A 21,301-nucleotide genomic window follows, 5' to 3' on the forward strand; every position below is an offset into this window, starting at 1 on the left:
AGCAGCGCCCACTTTGCCGTGCGCTCTGTGGAGGGAGCAGGGAAAGAGACTGGATAATAGTTCTGCACACTGTCAGCCCTGGCAGCTGCCAGCGTTGACAACCTCCTTCTGCCCCACACAGTAAAACTGAGGGGAGCTGTGATTCAGCAAATAAGAGCTTCTTTTTGATGGCCCGTCCCATTGCTCACTACCATGAAGTGGGCCCGCGCCTCCAAGAACAAGAAGTTGGCGTTTTCTTCTTTTTTTTTTTACATTTATGAATCTTCTCCTGCATCTCCCATCGCCAAGTCTCTCTCTTTGTTTTATGCTTTAAAAGCTATCAAGTAGCTGCTAGCTGCGCGCAATCGGCTCCGGCTTCGCGAGTGGAAACGGCGTTTTACCATCGCCTAGGCAACAGGGCGCTCAGCTGCTTCTCCGTTCTTTGCGGTCGCTGGAAACCCCAGTTGCGCTTCTCCCTCGTCCGCTTCAATCTTCGGACACTGCGGTATCCCTGAGACGCGGCGAAAGGTTAATGCTAGGGGTAGAGGAATCCGTTGCTGTTCAAAATGCCAGTGAGAAGGGGCCATGTAGCGCCCCAGAACACATACCTGGACACCATCATCAGGAAATTCGAAGGGCAAAGTAAGTAAGGACTTTTTTTTCTTTATTTCGAGTTTTCACTGCGTTCTTTTATTACTGTTCGTGGCTGTGGATGATGCCCTTCTTTGTAATGCCCAGGTGCTGTTAAAATCAACAGTTGCTTTTTTTTTAAAAAAAGAAATCACTTGATAAACTGGAACAGGATGTACGCTACACCTGGTATAGCTATAGTCTTTCAACCATCCATCCACACTCAAACCAGGCAAATGGCTATTAAAAAAAGTACGATAGTATCTACAGAATGTACCCTTTTCATGTTATTAAGGAATGGCGTTTGACAACTGCAGATAACTTGCGGTTTGTATGGTACTGTCCTAAGTATTCTGCTACATGCCAGCACGTGCTGTTATTGCTACATTATTAGCATAATTGTTATACTTTTACATATACACAATTCTTACACATTTCATAACACTCGCGCAGTGAAGTTTCGACAATGGGATTAAGTGAAAATCTGCTCTGTTTACAATTTCAAGACCACCCCACCTCCCAAAAATAGTGCATCATGCAGTATATCAGACCTGCAGCGCTGTAGTTCCGCAAGAATATATTGCTGGACCTCGGCAAGATCTGCAACAAAACATTTATTAGGAAAGATGCAGCACTTCAGCATGAAGACCTGAATCTAAAAATACTGGTGCTGCAATAATTACTAATAGTGTAACATATATGATGTTCCTGCCATTGTTTGATTCCTTTACCACTGCCTAAGCGTAATGCATTCAGTAATGTACGCTTACATTCTTGTGATTAAAATAAAATACTGCAACTTGGCTATTCTCAGCTAACCACAGACACCTGTCAGTTGTGTCTGCCTTCACGTTATTTAACGATTAGACATTGCACACAAATTAGTTACACTGTTCTTGCGGTCGTGTAGTGCTTCTTGTTTTTCAAGATTCATGTTTATCATAAGCTTTTTTCCTTATATGCTGGAAACTTCTACATATTGTGTGGGCCTTATTATCAAACATAATTTTTAGATCAGTGTAAAATTCTGTGGCAGAAACGGCTTTACCTGCATGACAACTGTGTCTCCAGGCTCTCATACAGCTCATCAGCCACCTTAAGACCCTGTGGCCATCAAGACTGAAATCTGAACCCAGCTCCCCTATAGTGCCAGCTAAAGCTACTGTAATTGCAAATGAGAATTATGTGTATAAATCCAGCCTTAGGTTTATGTTTAAAGGTACAGATAACCTCTTTATTTGGGCACTGTAGATTCAGTTGCATTTGATGTTTTTGTAATGATTAGGCAAAATGTGCATGAAAGACTAACAGAATCAGGTCTCCTACACTGCAATGTAAATTTGATCCATTTTAGGTCTTACTAATTCTTGTACAAAGTCTTCACAAGAGTACATATCATTTCATTTATTGTATCATAAGCATGGACCTTCTCAGACAAGTGTGGAGTTTGTACAATTGGGTCAGTAAAAGCTGGGTGTCTTTTTCAGCCCACCTGTATAAACTGTCATTTGAGAGTTCTGTCATTTTATGTCATTATGCAGGACACTTTGGCCATGCTTGGGTGAAATGGCCATTTTCCCTGTTTAGAAATTCATGAATCTCTGTGACTTTTAAGTACCTTAAAGACAAATCTCACATCTCACAAATCTCACAGTGCAGTTAAATACATATCCGCACAGTCTAGTCTAGTGTAGTCTAGTAGATGGGAATTAGAGAGCCCGCTGAAGATCTGAAAAGTTTAAAAATCCAATTACCATGGGCACTACAGAAGGACTGCTGGTTTCAGTGGTGCAGAACCTGAAAACAAACTTGGCACAAGCTGTTGAAATGGATGCTGCAGGAATCGAAAATATTTGTGCACGAAAAATGAACAATCACAACATGCATTTTAAAGCTTCCTGAGCTACTGCTAATACACGTTATGTCTAAAACAAATTGCTTAATTGAAACCTCTATAAAAGCATACACTAGCATGTTAGCATAATGGAGTTCATAATGAAAGTTCAGGTTGAAGACTGCTCCTCTCTTCTACCAATCACTCATTAGCACATCACTATAAATATCACCATGGTGATGTCCCCAGTAATCCCTGCACTGTTACCCTCCCCCAGTGCAGTGCACTGTTGCTGATCCAGTCCCTTGGTTCGCCTTACATAGGGGCTGGACACCTCGGCCCTATTCCAGGTGTCACCCTTTCAGCCACTAGCATGCTGAAGACTTTCTAAACACATTCATTTAATTCAAGTTTTCCTAAAATGACTGCACTTTGAATTAATTTGTGTAAGTGCATTAAAGAAGAGTTAAAAATACTGACGTAATATTAATAAATATTCTACATAATCAGTATAGAATAAGAGCCCATATAATTGAAAGCCTGTAATGGATCCTCATGCTACTGTATGCACTGGGCATCTGATCTGCTTCCCTGCACAAGCCATGTTTTAAAGCATGAGAAAGTGAGGGTATTGTGTTTATTGGAGGGCTGTGTCATCACCAATTGTGAAATACATTACTTGACTATTGCGAAGTCATGAAGAGCAAGAGATGATCTGAAATGCAGGGTAAAAGGGGTGTAAGTGGATTTATGTAGTCACAGTGCACACATATGCAATATCCTGTTAGCATCATTACACAAATAGCTTCCATCTAAGTAGTTTAATTTAATATGCCTTGTTAAGTAGTTAATCCAATTGGTGGCCGCTGCTATAGCAGACCTATAGGTTAGGGATGGGGTGGACAATCATGGTGCTCATCACCTGAAGAGCTGTGAGAAGTTGTTAATTGGTTCTCATTAAACCAGTAATTAGCTGACTGATCTTGTCAATAGATGAGCTGGAATGAAAACCGTCAGACTCCTCAAGGACCAGGACTGTCCATCCCTATTTTACTGAGGTGGTAGGTCACAAAGCGCACCATTTAGATGCTTCTAAATTCATCTTAGCAAATGTTTTTTTAATTATCCTCCTTGAATTTTCTTACTGAGCTATTATTTAATTGTCAAAATTGGGTTTAGTGGAGGAATGAGAAATGATTGGGGCAGAGTGCATTGCTATTCCTGTGTGTTGGCTGACAGGTTATTTCAATAAAGTAATCAAAAGTGCAAATTGCTATCTTAATTATGAACAGCTTTGCAGTTAAGACCAACAAATTAAAACTGAAAACAAGAGGATGCGCAAAGCATTCCTTTACTCCTTCACCTGCTAAAGCATTTTGGATCATTTTTCTCAGCTGTGTTACCTTTTGTCCTTCAGAAGATTCTGTCAGCACCCTGTGCCATCTGAATTTTCCAAATTATGGTTTCACTGATCTGTTCCAATAACTTATATTCATATATTTTTTTAGTCATTGCAATAGGGAAAGACCTTGGACCACGTCTAGGTCAATCAAAGGGCAATGGTTCAAGCCAGATGCATGACATGTTTATTGGTTCTGGGAGTGGCTTGTCAACAGGGAGATACAATAGAATAAGAATGAGTGCATGAAGATTCTGAGAACAGATTACATGCCAACAACCACAGTGCTGTAGACTAATGCATTGTGTTCTACTTTGTCTCCTTGAGCCAAGGAGTGAACTGGTGATGGCTCATTCTTCTAAGCTTCCATTGGGAATCCTGATTCCTCTCCTGTTTTACCAAGAACTACTACCTAAATAAAACCAATAGAATTAGCTTTTCATAACAGTAGAGATGATGTGTGCTTTAATTGCTTAAAGCTAGGATCAGGAGGATATCATGGCCTGCCCACAAGCTGTCTGTATGACTATAATTCCAGACTCTGGCCACAGTGATTTCAAATCATTCTAAACACTACATAGCCTAGACAGCATTCCCAATGCATTATTTCCAACAACTCTGAGAAGTGACTTATGAGTGTTGGAGTTTACATATATTTTCAAAATCTGTATATGAGTGTTAAACCACTTGGATTTCTCAGTACATTCGGGGATAGGTCTCCATTTTACAACCTAAGTCTTCTAGAATTTAAACATGAAGAATTCATGTAAAAACTGTACAGTGCAGTTTTACACTTTGTGCAGTGTTTAGTCATTATTAGGAACACTGTGCATAAATTTGGTCATCTTGGTGCAAGAGGAATAAAGGGAAATATTGCTGCTCTAGAGACATTATGTGCAAGTGTGTGCAGAATAATTCCTGCTTTCAAAGGAGGCAGATGAAGGAATGTGAATCCTTTTAGCCCAGAACAAAGGAGTTAACATGGAGCTTGTTTCAAACGGGCCTTTGCAGGAGTGAGAAAATCACAGGCTGGAATCCAGTCTCTCCTGTGGCGTCCTGCACTGCTCATTGTCTTTCATGCTGGTGGTTTGCTTTGAAAGCAGTAGAGTTCATTAAATCTGACTGGATGGCACAACAAAACTTTTGTTAAAAACGACTAATATTATTTGTATCATGTCTTTGTTGTGACTGTGCTTGTGGATAAATTTAGATTTGTATAAGTCTGTCTTCCTTATCTGAGTGTGTGTGTTGTGGGCCGAATTCCCTTGTTGGGTCTGGCTTCTGATCGCTCAGGGGAGCATCAGCTCAGCTTTTTCGTAATAAATTTAGGTACATTTTATTTGAACCTGAAACCTCTGTGACTTTGTTTTTTTCCTGTGTTTAGAGTTTCTTTCAGAACGACACGTGACAGCTCTCCATTATTTTTTATATTGTTTCTATTTTTCACAAGGCTTTAAATGGGAACTGCAGTGCCAAATATCTCAGACTGATAATTAAATGTCGGTAACTAAGTGAATTGATGGTATCGGAAAACGTTACAAATTCAGAATTAAGCACAAAATCGTGAACTTTGTGAAAGTACTGTATGGCCATGTTGCTGCAAACCACTGATCTCACCATGGGTGAGAGCAAGAGTTTGCAAGAGTTCGTGAGGATTGTGACGTGATGCGGCTCTTCCTGCTCACTAGTCACTGTAATGACTAATGTATTGTATGAGCGAATAAGTACGGTAATATTCCAATGTAATCTGTATTACAAGTAAATTAACAAGTAAATTGCAGTTGTTGACAAAACCGTCTTAAAGTTGAGAGCGATATCTCTAATGGATTAAAAGAGATGTATTCACAAGCCTGCTTGTTTATAACATCATACGGCCACTTCACATCTCTAGAACTTTGATACCTCTAACTAATATTTTTTTCTGTAATTAATGTGGGCTAAATTCTCCTACCATGTGTGCTAGGTGTTTAGATATGTCAGAAAGAGAAACAATATATTTTGCTATGATAGAGTCTTATTGGATACAGCAAAGTGTTTTTAGAATTATTAAAAGGTCCAGTACAACACCCTCTAACATATTAGGGTAGCAAATTGTTATCCCTTTTTCAGCATTAATTGCAGAAGTTTCCAACCCAATGAAATCACTAAATCCTTTTTGTAATAATCTGAGCCACTTTGAGTTTTTGCATGTTATTGGGTTGTTCTGATTTTCTGATTTAAATGCACTACTTAAATCTCATGTTTTCTGCTGATGAACTCCATGGTTGTATGTCGTGGGCTACTCTCTGAGAGTAGCTGGGCAGCATGGATCGACTTTTGTTTGTGATATTTCAAGTTTTCTTAACTGTCTGCACAGCAGTGCATGCAACACAATTATATGGATTCTAAAGACACGTGCATTGTTAAACTGAGCATTAACAAATCCATAGAAATATAAAGAATGTATGCCTAAATAGGGAGTTTGAAAATTGTACTGCGTGTTGGCCAATAAATAAACAGATAAAATCACTTTATAAACATCAGAATCCACTGTGCGGCTCTTATCAATAGTTACATCATGTATAAAAACAAGCGAGCCTGTTCCAGAGGTTCTTTTCATTTTTCACACTTTAACTGTTCCATTACTCCTGGTCTCCTCTGTCCATTAAATGATTCTCAAAACTATGAAGCATGGTAGAGCATTTCATAGTATCAAAAACATGTTTCTGGAGACACTCATCAAGAGATGCTCACTTTTACCTGTTGCCTTACTTGCATTTAGAGCCACTAGCTCAAGTTGTCTATCAGTCTGTTATTTCTGCCTTTATTGCTATCTTAAATACTGAGCATTGCTCTAGTCTATGGTGTATATACTGTATGTCACCCAGGTCCTACCTCATCTACTATTTCTGATAGCTTTGTTGCTCTATCAGGGTATGGAATCAATGGGCCCATATCACCATTACTGCCTTTAGATTTCGCAATAGAAAAAACTGGCTTTCGTAACCACAGCAGTCCAAGTGTCCAACATCCCCTCCTGCAGTTGTCACTGAACCTAGCAGGAGAAAGCTCTACGTGAGTGATATCAAGAAAGGCCAGGATCCAATTATGCCAGAGCAGAGAATACAGAGTCTCCCAACACACTGCCAACAGCTTTTTAGCTTCAGTTAAGACCAGCCAACCAAATCCGTTTCTAACACCGTGACAGGTCAAGATCAGAGTTATCAATTAACAAGAGCACCAGTGGGAAGCCCCTCTTTGAGGGGTCAAGTGCTCTCTGTGAAGAATACACAGTGCATTAAAATGATTAATGCTGCTTACTTAATGGAAAATTATCAAATCATATTAAATCATTATGGGATTGCAGCAAGTAAGTTCTGTAAAGGTATTTAATATTAGAGTGAATGGTTGAAGCTTTATGCTACAGTGATAAATAGACCTTGGAAATGCTACTTGTTTTTGAATATTATTTTTTATTTATGCCATCATGTTCTTTCACAGGATAGTCCAAACTGCATTATAATAATAGTATTGAATATTTTTATATCGGTTTGAAAATAGCCTGATATCTGATTAAAAACAGATCATCATTAATCAGGTCACTTTATTCTGCTCAAGCAACATAACAGGTAATAAAGAGCATTCATCACATTAATGAACTGTATTTTCTTCACAGAGATCACGTGACCCCTCAGCCTACATGAAAGTACAACTCCCTTGTATGTTTTCCAGACATTTTCAAAACATCCAGATTTGCTAAAGTCTACGTAGCAGATTTCTTTTTTTTAGACATTGGGATCTGTCATCAGCTGCAGCTGATGTAGTCAAATCCTTATTGCATGACACTGCTGCTGTAAGACTTAAAATTAAAAAAAAACACATGGCATGAGGGGTTTAGGATAATGAAATTAGGAGTAGCTGGGCGGCATAGATCAACTGGCTTCTCTTGTTTGTGATCTTTCGTGTTTTCGTTATTGCCCACAACCCCCCTGTATACTTTAGTAACACAAAGATATGGATTCTGAAGACACATGCATTCTTAAACTACGCATTAGTAAAACCCTAGAAATAATAAAAAAGAAACATGGGGACTTTTAATTTGCAACTGTGTACCACAAACCCATGCACCTGTTGGAGCAGTGAACCAGTCAGTTTGGTTTAATAAAATAATTAAAATTGCCTAGTCTACGAATTTAATAGTGTGGCTATAAGCATCATAGTGTTCATTGCAATATTCTTAATTCCATCCATCTATTTTCTAAGCATTTAATCCAAATCTAGAACATGTGGGAGCCGGAGCCTATCCTGGCAAGCAAGGAGCCTAAGGCGGGATACACCCTGGATGGGACGCCAGTCTATTGCAGGGCACACACAGACACACACACACACACTTGTTTTCAGTTTACAGAGTAACTCTTTCAAATGATATTCATGATTATCCTTTATCCTCAGCTAGTTTCAGCAGTAGGTTCTCTCTCTTTGCTTACAGTACCACTCCCATCTTCCTGAGAACAGGCATGCTAATTACAGTCAAAGGTAGTTAAAAATAGTGTCTGCATGCTCTGTTGCAGCTCAGGATGAAGCAATTAGAGCTTACATTCTAATTGCTTTTGAAAATTGTATTTTTGCTTTTAATAAACAACTATACTCTTCATATTTCAGTTTTCAAGCTCCTAGGAGGAAAAGGCATTCAAATAGGTAAAAGACCTTTTCCCGAAGACAATTTAGAGATTCACTGTGTCGGAAAAAAGTAAGTATATGAACATGAAGTCAACATGCAGGTACTGTAGGCATTCAAGTATTTTTCTCATTCAATAAGTAAACCATTATGATGAATGGCTTACAAAATTTCACCTGGGTAACTGAATTGATTTGCATTGATTTATTCATTTTGAAACCGGTTGTTCAAATGTATGAGGGGGCAATGGGAGAGAAATGTCACATTAACCTGAAAATGTGGTTACATTCCTCTATTTCAGTGTCATAGTCACATTCTATAATACATTTTGTCTTTTCAGGAAAAAGAAATGTCTTTTGCTTCTAAATTTCACAAACACATAATCACATAAACATAATTTACAAATGGTTTAAAGTTGTCATCCATAATCCCAGTTTATGTAAATCATTAGGAGATCATGATAAATAAAGGTAGTACATATAAAATTGATTCCTTTTATAAGCCCTTTACATTACACTTATAAAGAATCCTTGAAAATGTTATTTGCTGTTTAAAGTAATTTTTCATTCATACTACATATTATTCTAATGGGTAAATCATTCTACAGTACACTGTAATGTAGAAAATATTGAATATTTCAGGTTGGCAATAGCCTAATAGTTTTTTAAAAAAAATATAATCGTAACTCAGATTACTCTAATTTGGTGCTAAAACAACACAGCAGGTAGTAAGTAGCATTAATCATTTTAATGTATTGTATTCAAACAGCTGACTGAACTCAGGATATACTGGGCTGCTCTATATCCGCAGTAAAGCTGCCAGTTTTTGTTTTCATTGTAGACATTGCAGAATGCCTGTGGGTGGCAATTGGTGTGAAGGATTTTGCTTCTAGTATTCCAGTGAAGAAATAAAAAAAAACACATGAGAATCAATTAAGATCTTTTTAAAACCCACATAGTCACGGTTGTTTCATGGTGTTATTGTGAACGTTTAATTACTGACTTCTGGAACACAGTGAATGTGGGTATCTGCTGTGGCTCCTTCTTTACTTGCTATCAAATGTTTTTCCCTTTATTTTAAACATGCATGAGACAAGCATTACTGCGATGCATTTTACAGCAGTGAGTTTCACTTTGTTGTTTTTTAGAGGGAGACAGAAATCTCAGTTCTGCCTATGAGCTGTGTGGATTTATGCAAGTCTCTTGATGCAAATGCATCGCTTCCCTTTTCCTCCTTCGTTTTTCAACTAGAGCAAAAAGCAAGACTTTTTTAAAAGGCTTTTCTTTTTACTGAGGGACTGCACTGTTAAAGGTATTCAGAGTCAAAGCCCCAGAGTTCAAAGGTCAGATTTTAATCTGGGCTACCCTATTAGGGTTCATACTCTTCCAGAGTTTTTGCTGCTTGCCTCTGTACATGTACCTGTGTGACTCATTGCAGCCATTGGAGCTGTAAATCTGGTGTTTGAAACACGATGTTGTGTGTTCTCATCAACTTGTAACTTCGTAGTAAACAGAAATGGTTGCTAAAAAGAAAAGGAAATTCCAATTTAAAAATTATTTTAAAATATTATAATGGGATCATACTGGTAATGGAATGGGGGACCTCGGAAAGCCTGGTTATTGCTGTGATTAGTGTTGGTGGACCAGTAGGTGGCGCTGTTCCCTCTTTGCCAGAGTTTCCAAACCAACTCCCCAGTATGGTGTCTGGGAAAGCTGTGCTATAGGAGGTGCCCTTTGGATGAGATGCTGAAAGACATTATATGGTTTGGTAAAAATGCACATCATCCCTGCCAAACCTATAGGATGGACATCAGTCTCTGCTGATTATTTTTTCTTTTCAGGACAGGTGCCAGAGCCACTGTGCTCTGGTTATATTAATGCATAAGAGTCTGAGTTTCTCCGAGGTCAGAGTGGGGAGCAATGCCTCGTCTCAGTTTAAAAGGAGGAGTGCTTCTGAAATTACAGGGTAACTGGTATTTTAAGATAATGAATTCACAGGGATTTTGTAGATACCTCATTAAGACCTCAGGAGAGATGCAGGTCAAAAGGCTTTATACTCTATGGTTTACAGAATTATTCATCTGTCCCTGATAAAAAATAATATTTCCGTGTTCAGTGACCTCTTGACCTAGTGTTTAACGAGCGACGAGCCCAGTAGCTCCGAAACCTTCTGAAAACAAAATCCATCCTGTCGCTTCAGCTTCGCTTCGCGCGGCAGGAACGGTGTCTGCGCTGCCTAGCAACGGCATTAATGAACTCGGTTGCCGCGCCGCTTGTGCTCTGTGTGTGACATGGGGCTCAGTGCTTGATCCCTGCTCCTGCAGGGATGCCAAGATGAGCCTTCATGTGCACCCAAGGACACTGCAATCTTCCACTCTTTTAAAATGTTATTTTCTTTCTCCAGTAATCCCCCGGTGCTTGGGCGAACTGGAGTATTGTACTGTAGACTGTCCAGGAGATACTCCAGTCATCACTTGAGCACACAGTGACGCTCACGGGACATATTAAAATTTTTAACTGATCGATACCCTGGTTGCTTCTTGTTGCTGACAGCACTGTTTCCATCTGTAAGCAAAGGTTTGTCAAGAAACAGAACTTCCATCCATCCCCCCTTTTTCTACCTGTTTCTTCCAAGGGGGAAGGGGTAGCTGTCGCCTGTCCTGGCAAGCATAGACATACAGTATGTGATGTGTCTAAAAGAGAAGTGTACCTCAACACCATTGAAGGGATAAAAATATGACAACCGTCCATGGCAATTGAAACTATTTATTTGGAAGCTATCTGTCATCTTCCATCTTCCATCTTCCATTCTGTCATCTTGTTGTGGTTCAACAGTGGTGCCGACACCATTGGATATAGTTGAAGTTTTAGTAAACATTGAGAGTAATTTTTTTTAGTTTAATGTTTATTTAGTCTGTGCTATATTGGATTTGCCTGGATATCTGTTTATATCTCTGGGTCATGTCCATCAGGTGCCTGCTGGGTTTGGATATGTTATACCCTGGAGAGCTGATCCCCATTGAATCATCAGCTTATAAAGATGTGGAGCAAATATTTAATATACAGTATAAGCAACGGATTGCTTTCAGTTTAAGTTAAGAAGAGATAAGTTTGTATAAGAGTCTGAAAGCTCTCAGCATTCTGAGGTCAGGACTGGACATCTCTTTGGTAGTCAAGTCACTAAATTTAATAGTTGAATCATTTCTAATGTTCATGTAAAGCCCCACAACATTAATATGTTTATAGTTATATTATAGCTGCTTATAAATGAGAGTGATTTAACACAGAACTGCAGAAAAACAATGTAGTTTGGTATTAAACTATTTAAAATTTACAGTAGTACAGCATTTCAGTAATTTAGTACTGTGTTGCATTTTATTTACAATTGGATTAGCTAGAGGGATATTGCAGTATTATATGTGGTGCTTGAAGTGTGTTGCGCTGCACTCCCAGGCTGGCAGCTCAGTGAGGCTGTCTCTCTCCCTCTCACGGCCTTCTCCGTGTCCTTCTCCAGACCGCAAGTTCCTCATCGCGAATGCCCAGATGAAGAACTGCGCCATCATCTACTGCAACGAGGGCTTCTGCCAGATGTTTGGCTTCTCTCGGGCAGAGATCATGCAGCAGCCCTGCACCTGCCAGTTCCTGGTGGGGCCCGGCACCATGAAGAGCGCCCTGGCACAGCTGGCACAGGCCCTGCTGGGCTCTGAGGAGAGGAAGGTGGAGATCCTGTACTATGCCAAGGAGGGTAAGCGAGGCCAGTTTTATCAGTTTTCTCTGGTGTGACACTTTATTGTAAGTATCACCTCTTAGGCATGTTGAAGGCATGTGTTTGGCATTTATTCTGACTTCTTGGCTCTTAACAAATCGTGAACTCTCATGTGCAATGATTAGGGATATATTAGCCTATCATTTAGCACTCACTAGCTCTTAAAGGATGATATACTACATGACTGAGAAAAAATAAATAAGGACATTGTAACACTTTATTTTAAGCACTACTCATTAGGCCATGTGTTAGTGATTTGTTTTTGACATGGTGTTGAATAAGTCTAAGTAACTATCCTTTCCCCTTGCACAGTTACTGTAGTTCGTGGTGACTAAAATAGTGCCATTCATTTGGGTATCATGTAATTCCCTTAAATAATACACTTTAATTTGCTTTTAAAGCATAATAATTTTAGAGAGATACGCAGTAGAAAAACACCATTAAAAAGATGATAGATTAAATAAAATAATCAGAAGAATAAGAGCAATCCCTTTATCTCACTAGCGATCTTTAAACTAAAACAGCAGTACTCAGCCCTGGACTTGGGGAACCTTGTATCTTCTGCTTTTTGCTTTCAACTAAGTTCTAAATTACTGAGCTAAATGACCTCTGGCTGACTCAAAAAAAGTTGGATAGGTTTGTTAATTAATATCAAACCCTGGACCAGTTTCTGAGATTCACTCATACATTCATTCAGGTGTGTGACATGGAAGTAACTGGACATGCAGTGTCTTTCTGACATACGTATAGATGTCATTAAATGGTCACCTAACTGAGAGTTGTTTAGTTGCAAATAAGACACAACCCACCTGATAAGCATGTAGAGGAGAGAATTGCTTGAAATCCATCCATTTTCTTACTGCTTCTTCCAGGGGAACCAAAGCCTATCGCATGCAATGGACACAAGGCAGCATACACCCTGGACAGGACACCAGTCCATCCCAGGGCACAGCACACAAGCCAACACAGAAACTCACACCAGGGCCAATTTTTCCCAGAAACCAATTAACTTAACAGCATGTCTTTTGGTTGTGAGAGGAATCTGGAACACCCAGGGGAAACCCACGCTAATACATGCAACATGCAGATAACACCCCAGATCTGGGATTGAATCCAGAGCCCCAGCACTGTAAGGCAGCAATGTTGACCACTGCACTGCTTGACATTCTGTTTGTTAAGTGCCTTTGCAGTTGCATACCTGTAGCGGAGTAAATTTAAAACCAAAGACTTCGTGCAGGAGCAGGTTAGAAGGATGTGTCCTTCAATTGAAAGGACCAGTCGGCCTCTGTGACTGAAAGCTCAGTTGGAACAAAATCAGCAAATTCCTGATTTTTGAGTCCTTCGAAATCAGGTTTGAGAACCCATGATCTAAAGTCACTGTAACACAGGACCCCATTTATCCTTGAGTAACGTAGAGAATCAGATTCCATGATTTACCGCTGGCATCTGCCTTGAAGCAAGGTTTTGTGTTTGTACATTCACTGTTTTCCATTTTTGTCCCAATAGTTTTGTTGAATCTGTTTGAAACAAAAGAAGGCTTAACGTTGCTCATTTCCAGATCGAGTCCATAAATACTGTATCTGTGCTAAAAAAATGATCATCCTTCTTCCTGAGGCCTTATGGCATGAGAGAAGACAATAGTTTATTAAATGACTTAATACAAACTGGAGATTTGAGTTGAAATGTCTTATCAATGTATTGCAATGTTAATACTGACACACAGGTTTCACTGCAGAAGAAGCAGAGTAAAGTACTGTAAAGGCCAGTGAAACTGTTGAAATGCAGGAAAGAGAAAACTCAGGGGAGATTTAAACTGGGAAACCGTGACAGAGCATCACGCTGTACAGCACTGTGACAGAGTGGGCTGCTGGTCACGACAGCTGGGCTCTTGTGGCTTGTCCTCTAGTGAAGACTTTTCACATAATGGAGGTGGTGTCACACTGCTACAGAGGAAAGTTTATTAGAGTGTAGAACTGAAAAAACAATTCAAGTTCAGTCACAGTCAATCATGGTCACTCGCAAGCTCAGAGCAGACACGCTGACACTCCCTAGATAGATAGTGGCAAACTCTGCGCACCACCATAACACTGGTCTTGTCTCGGGAGAATTTTACACAGTCTATGTTTGAAGGGAGGGCGATGTCACTACAGTAACATGCCATGAAGATTTTACTGAAGAACATCCAAATGTTGCATTTGGAGTTTCTTAATCTTTTTGTTATATAGTTCTGCTTATGTATTCGACTGGCCCATTTCAGGATTACTATGAACGGGAACAGGAGGTTGACTTTTGAATAAAAAAAAACAAGTTCCCCGTGTGTTCATTTTTTTTTAGCTCCCTTCATGTCCTGTTGCACACTTCAACCATGAAAATGTACCTGAATTTAAAAGAGATAAACTAAACCTTGCTTAAAGCCACCATGTTTATAAAGTCAGTTTGATTTGCATGCAACCATTGTAGGATCCAATAATTATTAAATGTGGCCTGTATTTATATTTATGAAATATGCATTAGACCCATGGATAATGTAGTGTGGGTTTATTTATTGAGCAGGCAGGTGTCTTCATAGGAAAACTCATTATGGGCACTCCATCATCGTGAATTCATGAATGCTTTAACAATACCAAAACCATTGGATGTAGTCTATGATTGACAGCATTTTAATAAGCTGCATTTTTCAAAGTGATAAATCAATTAGGCAACAATTTTATTCCTTCCAGTCTGATTGATTTCGCAGTGGGAGGAAAGATAAAGTTCTCTAGAGTCCTGTCCATTGCAGACAGCTCCAGCTCGCACATCTCCGTAGTTACACTTCTAGAAGTAATTTGGTAGCCCTATTCTTTCTATTCTATGGTTAGCAGAAGGAATTAATTAAGCAGTGAATGCAAACTTCATGATCATCATTTTCTCTGCCACATGTCAGAAGGGCCTCTTTGACATAAGCTCGTTTAAGATTTCTGTGGTGCGTTTGAGTCAACTGTAAGATACTTGCATGACTAACAGCCTAGCTGCTTGGCCTCCTGGCCAGCCACTGGGGTCATTGCTGTGTGGTGAACCAAGGGAATCCAGATGATGGTGTCCACCCACAGCTGGCAGTGCAGGGAATCCAGATCACAGCTGGATCAAGACACAGTTCAGATTCTAACCAGCTGTTCCTGGACAGTTGGGTCTAACTGTTGTTGATTAGGCAACCTTGAAAGCCATCAGTGTGTTCATTTCACAACTGGTCGGTTAGCCAGGGCTCTGCTTTTCAATCCTCACGATACAAGTGCCAGATGGTTTGTGTTTCAGCTGAGCTCTTAAGTTAAAAGCTGTGGCTTTATGGATGTGAAATACAATCAAAATACATAAAAGGCTATTATTTTTTCAATTAAGTGTCCGGAAACTCAACGGGAATTAAAATCAGAAAACACTGCAGCCAGGGGGATTAGGACTGGTAAATCCTTCCCTTTGCTGCCACATGTGCTGCAAGATTATTTTGTTTTATACTTAGATTTATCATGCTAATGACTCTTGAATTAACCTCTAACGTCTAAATACAAGGAAATGAGATTCGCAGTTAATATTGCAGTCTGTGCAACTGCAGAATAATTCAGTGGGACTTAAATGACTGATTGCAAAACTAATGTAGAGGCCAGCAGCCAGACACTCTGTGGAGTTTTTTTTGTAAAGGGTGCAGTAGAGTTAAAGCAGTGGGAATCATAGTTGTATCTGACAAAGCTAAACTTTATTAATCAAGCCTTGATTGGTCAGAACATCTCGTCGTGGTTTTTATGGGATAACAACAGGGACAGTTCTGTCTGAACGGCTGTCTGAGTCTTGTTGTGATTAGGATGATTTAATTAGGACCGATGAAGTGGTGCCATTAGTTATGCCACATGATTTCTCTGGAAATGCCTTCTAAGAGGAGGACAACGGCACTGGGCTGTGGTTACACTATTTAAGAATCCAGGGGTTTTTAGCTGTTCTGCGTGCTCATTTAGCATATAGTTCTGAGAACATTTCAATACAGGATGTGAGGTCTATATGTGGGAACCATTTCCTGAAACAATGGGAGGAAAACCTTGGCAGAAATCCTAAGATTGTTATGCTGTGATCTGAGAAGCACGTGTTTAAAATGACAGAATTGCCTTTTGTGTCTGAAGCATGAAATCCTTTTGGCAACAGTGCTGCCTGCTACAGACCTTTTACTTTGACATTTATCTATATTTTCCAATAATTTCATGTTTTGAAATGGATGACACCCGAAGAAGGCTCCACTGCCGAAATATTGTTTTCTTTCTTCTCTTTTCAAAATTGAATAAACCTATTACTTGTTTCTTTGCAGGAAAATGATTAGTTTGATTGATGGCTTAAATAAATGTTCAAAAGCTGAGGTGGAAGAGGCTGTGAGACGTTGCGACTCCACAGTGCTGGAGTTGTGACACCACCTTTATCTAACTTGATGTAATCAGCATTTCTGTTTTTAAAGAGAAGGTATTTATTTTCACAGATGGGAAAACTGAAGAATTCATGTAGTGTTTTCCTGTGCACATAGTTTAGTTATTCTGGGCAGAGTTTGCTTTGTAACTGTGAATAACCCCTCTTTTAACCTCTTCAAACGCCCCAGGACTGATATGATAGCAGTTGAGGGTATGTCTTCTATTTGTCTCATTATGCTCCAACAGTGTTTGCAATTAAAACCTGCAATTATTTTAGTTTTAATGAAAATGTAAAGGATTAAAAAATTGCAAATCTGATCAAATAGAAACCAATAATAAGTACAGTCAGAACTTTTCACTGTTGATTCTGAGTTTCATTGATGCTGTTGAAGGCTAATCGGAATTGAATTAATTTCTGGTTATAAATGAACATGTCCAGTGGAGAGATAAATCTCCACATTTTAATGTAGCTTTTCACAAGAGGAGATTCCCCAGACAGCATAGGCTGTGACCACAGGCTGATATCATAATGGAAATGTCATTAGTTTCCCAATTCCCAGCACACATGTCTGCTCAGAAGCCCCTTATCAGGCCCAATTCTTCAATGCGTTGGAAAAAGCCATCAGAAACCATGATAATTACCAGAATCTATTTTTCTATGTAGACACTACAGGTTTCCATGGATGCTGAATACAAATACAGTGCTGATCTCAATGACAATAACAAAGGTCATTGAAAAAACAGGAAATATATCATAATCCCTTTACTCAAGCACAACACATATTTTTAAGGACCTGGTTTTATCTTGTTTTTTTGCTTTTTAAGTTTACCATGTGTGTTTCTTCCCATTCATATTTTATGTTGTTCAGTAAATCATGAGGCCATCAATATAAGCATATGAAACAATCATATATACCTAATTCTATTATGCAAAACGATGCTGCAAAATGATGCTGACTGTACATCACTGGCAGTTGAAGTCGTCCTGTTTTTTTAATGGCTGTTGATGAGATTTAGAAGAGAGACTGGCAAAAATAATCTGCTGTTTTACAAACAGGAGCAACATAAACCCAGGACACAGGTCATGCTGTCTGTGTCGTTATTTCATCTGTGCACTAATCTATTTATGATTCAATACTGGCATCATCATCATTATACAGCAATTAGAGAGATAAATGCAATATTAAATTATTTAACTCAATTACAACTAATTTAAAAATATGGATATTTTTAATCTTGATGATCCAATCTGTCATAGCAGTTTTTAATTGTATTTAAAAACAGTCAACTAAGAGTTGTGTAAAGAGGGGATTATTTATTTATTCCCCTTAATGAAAAAGTCAGTGAATGTACAAAAATAATAGAAAAGGTATGCACATCCACTTCTCAGGTAATCTTTCCAAACTGCATGAGTAAAATTTGCCAGAGCCCAGGTGATCTGATATTCAAAGGTACAATTTATATCATCCACTCTCCTCTGTTATTTCCTGTGTTATCTGTGATATTAGAAGCTTGCTGAAGGATTCTGTGTTCGAGAGTACCCTCAGGTTGGTATTTTCAGCAATCACTCACTGTTCTGGTAAAGACAGCTAATTACAAGGAAGTGAACAATGGAATGAATAAGCTTTGCCCAGAGCTGACAAGGAAAGAAACTACTGGAGGTACACAGTGCTTAGTGAATTCAGACTAACAGCTCTGCACTATGTAGTGGTTAATACTGTAAGTTAAAATTGCAAGAACATTCCCTTGGACCATAGGCAACATGTTGACCAATAGTTTAAAATGATGTCAATGCTGTCCCATCAAAGAGCACATTAGTAGTCAGGCGCACAAATGGAAGCACACTGGTCTGGCGTTCCCCATATTAACATCATACGTGACATTACATCATAAATGACAGGAGGTTTGGCATCTGGTTTGCTTGGTTGGTAATAGCACAGGTATTGTCCCCTAGACAATACTTGAGTCAAATACCTGACTTCCCAAACCCTTTGTGTACACAAGCAGATGTTTGTCTCCGTTCTAAGTACAGTTTTCTTCAGTTTAAGCTTGTGTCTCTGATTCTAAAGAAGATATTTGGGTTAGCTTTGTCAATTGACTGAAAAGAGTCCTTTTTAACCTGCCAGTTTAGAAAATTCCTCGGCATGTGTCTGGACAGATTAAAAAAACAACAACCATCTTTTTTTAAATGTTACATAATTTGTAGGCAATGTTATGTGTGTACAAAATGTCATTGTCCCACAGTGCACACCTTTCCTGTTTCTCCTGCTAAGCACCTGTACAGTATATTCATGTTCATGACCTTCTGGTAGAAAGTCTTCAGTAACAGATATTATATTCAGTTAACTGCACAGTGACCATCTTCAGTACAGGAAGGCTGTTTGTGTTTTACTCCAAACGATGTCTAAATTGCTCACGTGGACAAATTACCTGTTTAAGTGGTCAAAGAGCAAACATCCAATTATAAAATGACATGTGCTGTTCCTCACTAGGACAGAGTTGGCTGCCCCTGACATTTTGCTGAATAACGATTCTATTTAAGAGCACTCAGTGAAGAATAAAAGGGGGAGGATAAGCTTTAACATTTACAAGCCCTGAACATTATTTATGTGTTATTCACTGCTGGAAGGAAGGCATGTAGAATTGTGAATTTACTGTATACTGAAAGTGCTCAATCAGTTTTGGGAGTATCATCTGTACTGCAGTGTCCTCACCAATATATTTTTAGAAGTTGCTAATAGCAACATGAAGCTAACTAGCTGAAATAGAAGGAAGCATCTCTTCTTTTTTTAGCTTGTGGTGTGCAATTGTCTGTTAATTATGTCAGGCTTAATGTCACTGGGCTCATTGCAGGTTTGCCACATGACCCCATGGCTGCAGCACACGTTGTGACGTGTTTCTGTTACCCCAAAACTGAAAGTTTCAATGTGTAATGTGAGCAGTACACCATTGCTAAATTGATATCTGTCTGTTGCTCAATCCATATGATGGGTAATTATATGACCACACATCTATTCTGTTTTGTGACATTCAAAAATAATTGCACCATGTTTTTTATCATTCTTTTTATTCTTGCTGCATTTAATGTAATCAAATCATTAAATTTGATTGGCCTGATTTTCTTAGACAGTCTTTCAGAAAAGATTAGCTGTTCACACAGTAGGAATGATGTCTGCTACTTGATTAGATTAGATATTAGTATCAAAAATACAAAATGGGTAACCACAGGCAATAAGATATATCAAGTGTGATAAAACACACAACAAAAGCTATTGATTACAATATTCATTTGTTGGCTCTCAGTGTATTATAAATAAAATGCTGTATATTCAACATATATATTTATTTCAGTAATAGACTATGATTTTGCTGTATTGCCTGGGAGTACCTATGCACAATTAATAGCTTAATAAACCTAAAATGATTAACTTACTTGTTTATTAATCAGAGTTTAGGGAAAACTTAAAAACGAATTCGTACATAAGAACTGGTTCTGGGTATCCCGAAGTTACCTGAAAATGGATTACAGCTCTGGAGTCCTGGACGGCAATAATCCAGCACTTGTTATTGGTCAGTTCATACCTCTAGCACCTGAAGACCTACATTTTTAAACATTTATTTTATTTTTCAAGTATTCCCACACACTTAAGGTGTGCCACTTCTTCATGTTTCCACTCACAGAGTTGGTCCCACTATTGCACAGGGAGAGTCAGGGTGAAAAAGACAGGGCTTGCCCAGCTTGCCCGATCTCCCATCAGCCTTCCTGCTAACTTGCTGCTCGATGCACAGGGCCTCACAGGGGTGGCAGCGCCGACCGGAATAGTGTTGAATCTCTCGCTGACGTCACTGCATGCCTGCAGAGCCAAGATATTCCTGGATGACAAATCGCAGTGCCCTGGCAGTTGTCCACAAGTGCTCGGAGAATCCTGGTTCCAGCCAGCTAGTGGCATGATCCAGGCTGTAGTGTGTGAGACTGCTCGAGGTGAGTGTCTTAACCTGAGCCATTTGGGGGGCCCCTGATCCATTCAATTGGTACACAGAGGAGGGATTGTTAACATGCAGCTGCTGTGGCTTCCTGGCACTCTAGGTACATAGACCTACTGTGATATCACCTGTGGAACAAACTTAACTAGATAACAGTAACAGAAGTAAGAGGTTCCCAGGTCTGATTACAGGACTCCACAGTTTTTCCAGCTGACCTACAAAGTTTTTCATCTGTTTGAAAGTCATGTATAAAATGTACTAGCTCGGAGAAGGTCTTTAACATTTCAGCTTAAGCCTTTCAGCCGAAGAACTGAAAGCAATTAAAGAGTTCAAGTAAATCATATTATTCAGAGAGGGATTCAGTGGTGTACCTGAGAGCTGAACTGGAAAGCAATGAGAGCAGTATCACAGTGTTGGGAACTGAAAGCCCTAGAATCAGATAAAGCAATCAGACAGGAATAAAAAGAGCATTAAAGGTGCCCTTTTATACCAGGTTTTCATTTCCCAATGACATTTCTGTAAGTGTACAGCTCTGGTGTTTTAATCTGTGGCCTTCAGGTATTTCATTGTTTCTCTACCCTAACTAGTAATTAATTATGAGCTACAGACTTGTAAGGCATATACTGTAAAAA

The 21,301-nt window shown here is 39.1% G+C and overlaps 1 protein-coding gene across 4 annotated transcripts in view; it reads left to right on the forward strand.

Moving 5' to 3' along the window:
• The first annotated feature begins 545 nt into the window (after positions 1-545).
• The window catches only part of kcnh6a (potassium voltage-gated channel, subfamily H (eag-related), member 6a), a 77,902-nt gene continuing 57,146 nt past the window's right edge, over positions 546-21,301 (forward strand). For all 4 annotated transcript variants that reach the window (XM_088906252.1, XM_088906253.1, XM_088906251.1 and 1 more), the window contains exons 1-2: positions 546-621; positions 12,013-12,243. In XM_088906252.1, the coding sequence (XP_088762378.1) occupies positions 546-621; positions 12,013-12,243 (307 nt within the window). The remainder of the gene's footprint in view (positions 622-12,012; positions 12,244-21,301) is intronic.

This window comes from Atractosteus spatula, chromosome 26, assembly GCF_055471065.1.
Source record: "Atractosteus spatula isolate fAtrSpa1 chromosome 26, fAtrSpa1.hap1, whole genome shotgun sequence".
Lineage (NCBI taxonomy): Eukaryota > Metazoa > Chordata > Actinopteri > Semionotiformes > Lepisosteidae > Atractosteus > Atractosteus spatula.